The following is a 2207-nucleotide window of genomic DNA, read 5'->3' on the forward strand; positions in this document are numbered from 1 at the left end:
TCGAGACATAATTCATTCACAAAAAAATAAACAAAACAGCATGAAGCCCAGTAACCTGGGCTTGTATTTCAACAAAAAAAACAACTTACATCGACTTAAATCTGTGCATTCGGGTTCCCATTTCACAACAAAACAAAAAAAAGCATATAAAACATATTAAACATATAGAACTACTTGAAAAAAAATTTATTAGAATTCATAAACCTACAGGCAATGTTGCCTCAACTGCTCACGGAAGCCAGACCTTTCAGCAGTATCCCTAATAGAAGATGGTGTCTGAGACCACAGCACCGGAAGAATATGACGAGCAGAGAAAGCAGACCTCGCAAACACTCTAATCGGTCTTCTATACATACCAACCTGTCTCGTTAAATGCCCATGGACATCAGCAGCTGTCTCAAACATATGACGAAGACAAATTGGAACAATATTATTAATAATATCATACATTAGTTGAAGCTTATAAAACAAGCACAACCCTGAAAACGGTAAAATACGGACTCGCGGATAAGTATATCTAACTGAGGCAATTCTATCGATTCCATAAATAGCACACAAAGCTGAATTCTGGAGAACACGCAAAGATTTCAGGTGAACATAAAATGTTCCAGACGAAACAGAACAACAGTATAGTAAATAAGGATGGACTAATGAGAAATATAAAAGACACCAAACTTTTTGCGGAAACTGATGCTTTAGCTTCCTTATCATACCTATATTCCTTGCTAATTTCGACGAATAACACTGTACATGCTCTGAAAAACTTAGTGTTTCATCAATTATTACGCCTAGGTATTTCACTGACTTCTGACGTCTTATTGTCGAGTCTCCTACTGTAAGCTCTTGCAACCAGGGGTAATATGAAGATGATCTGCCCCAGACAACGAGCCCCGATTTGCTGTGATTTACTTTCAGCTTGTTTAGCCTTAGCCATTTCTCCACAATGCAAGTTACATAACATTTAAAGCACTTACGATTTTTGAACATATAATCCAAGGGATTTCCAAGATAAACAGACCAGAGGTCAGTCCCACATAAAATTAGTATCATTCTCCCCGTTCCCATAAAACGTATCTTTTATACCGAGCATCAACCACATCTTTTCGGGCCCACTGACTCACATAGCAAGGAAATGGTGATTTCTAAATTTCCTATTCAAGTCTACACATACTAGGATGTGCTTTTTATCTTAATAAAAAGTGGTATTTCAAAACTTTGTATTTTGCGTCTTAATGTTTTTACTAAAATCCAATTTTGACTTAATTAGTCAGCTTCACCACACTTATTGTTATTGGGTCTATTAATATCGCAGATATAGAGATAGTTTATTAATAGCTCATATAAAAGATATTACTCATATCTACGTCCAGTAGCATGATTGCGTCAAAATCCTGGGTTGGGGGGGGGGGGGGCAAAGTTGGAGCCAATTTTCCCAAATCAAGTGAAAATGATAGTAAAATTGAACAATGAGCCATATATTACTATAGAGTCGAAGATATAATTAAGAAAACTTATCTGTTTCTCTGGATACTTAAATTATTCAGGCTTATCTTAGCTTTGACAAGATTATTCGCAAAAACTAAATTTCAGCTGGGGGACAAAATGAGGTCTGAGGGGACACACTTGGGTCTGGAGGGGGCAGTTTCCTCCCCCCTGTCCCATACAAAATTATGCCCCTTTCTACGTCCTTCCTCTAAATTCCGCCATCAGCAAGTTCCAAATGGCACTAAAAACGGCACTTTTTGTGCCATGTCGCAACTGGAAAAGCTGGGGCTAGTGGTCTACCAGAACCTTTTAGAGTGAGGTTTAATGACTCATTTGAAAGCTGTTGCTTATATATATGTGATGTTTATCATTTCTACCATCCGTAAGTGTGATCATGTTTGCAGCGGTAGTTGCAAACTAGTAAAGACTGAACAACAGCCCATAGTAACCAAAAGTTGAAAAACGCGTTTAGAAAAAAAACTACCAAGTGAAAAAAAATAATATCTGACACTGATTCAATGATGGGAACTATTATTTCCGTTTGAATTCAAATTAAAAGTTTATTTCGAAAGGAAAATTTATGGTAATTTCGTAAAAAGCCTAAAACTCCTCGGAAATGACATCAGATCAAAATGAAAAATGTACCATTGGAATCAGCATAGTCCAAAACCTTGTACTGGGAATTTACAGTCCCCCCACCATGAACAACAAGGACAATCAAT

General features: G+C 37.0%; 1 protein-coding gene across 1 annotated transcript; it reads right to left on the reverse strand.

The window, feature by feature from the left end:
• Positions 1 to 204: 204 nt before the first annotated feature.
• Positions 205 to 1050, reverse strand: LOC148943243 (uncharacterized). The gene has a single exon (XM_089101780.1). It carries the CDS (start codon positions 1048 to 1050, stop codon positions 205 to 207), a length of 846 nt encoding a protein of 281 aa, XP_088957906.1.
• Between the last annotated feature and the right edge of the window lie 1157 nt (positions 1051 to 2207).

Source organism: Artemia sp. Qi Xiang Cuo, chromosome 15 (assembly GCF_049724085.1).
Source record: "Artemia sp. Qi Xiang Cuo chromosome 15, ASM4972408v1, whole genome shotgun sequence".
NCBI lineage: Eukaryota > Metazoa > Arthropoda > Branchiopoda > Anostraca > Artemiidae > Artemia > Artemia sp. Qi Xiang Cuo.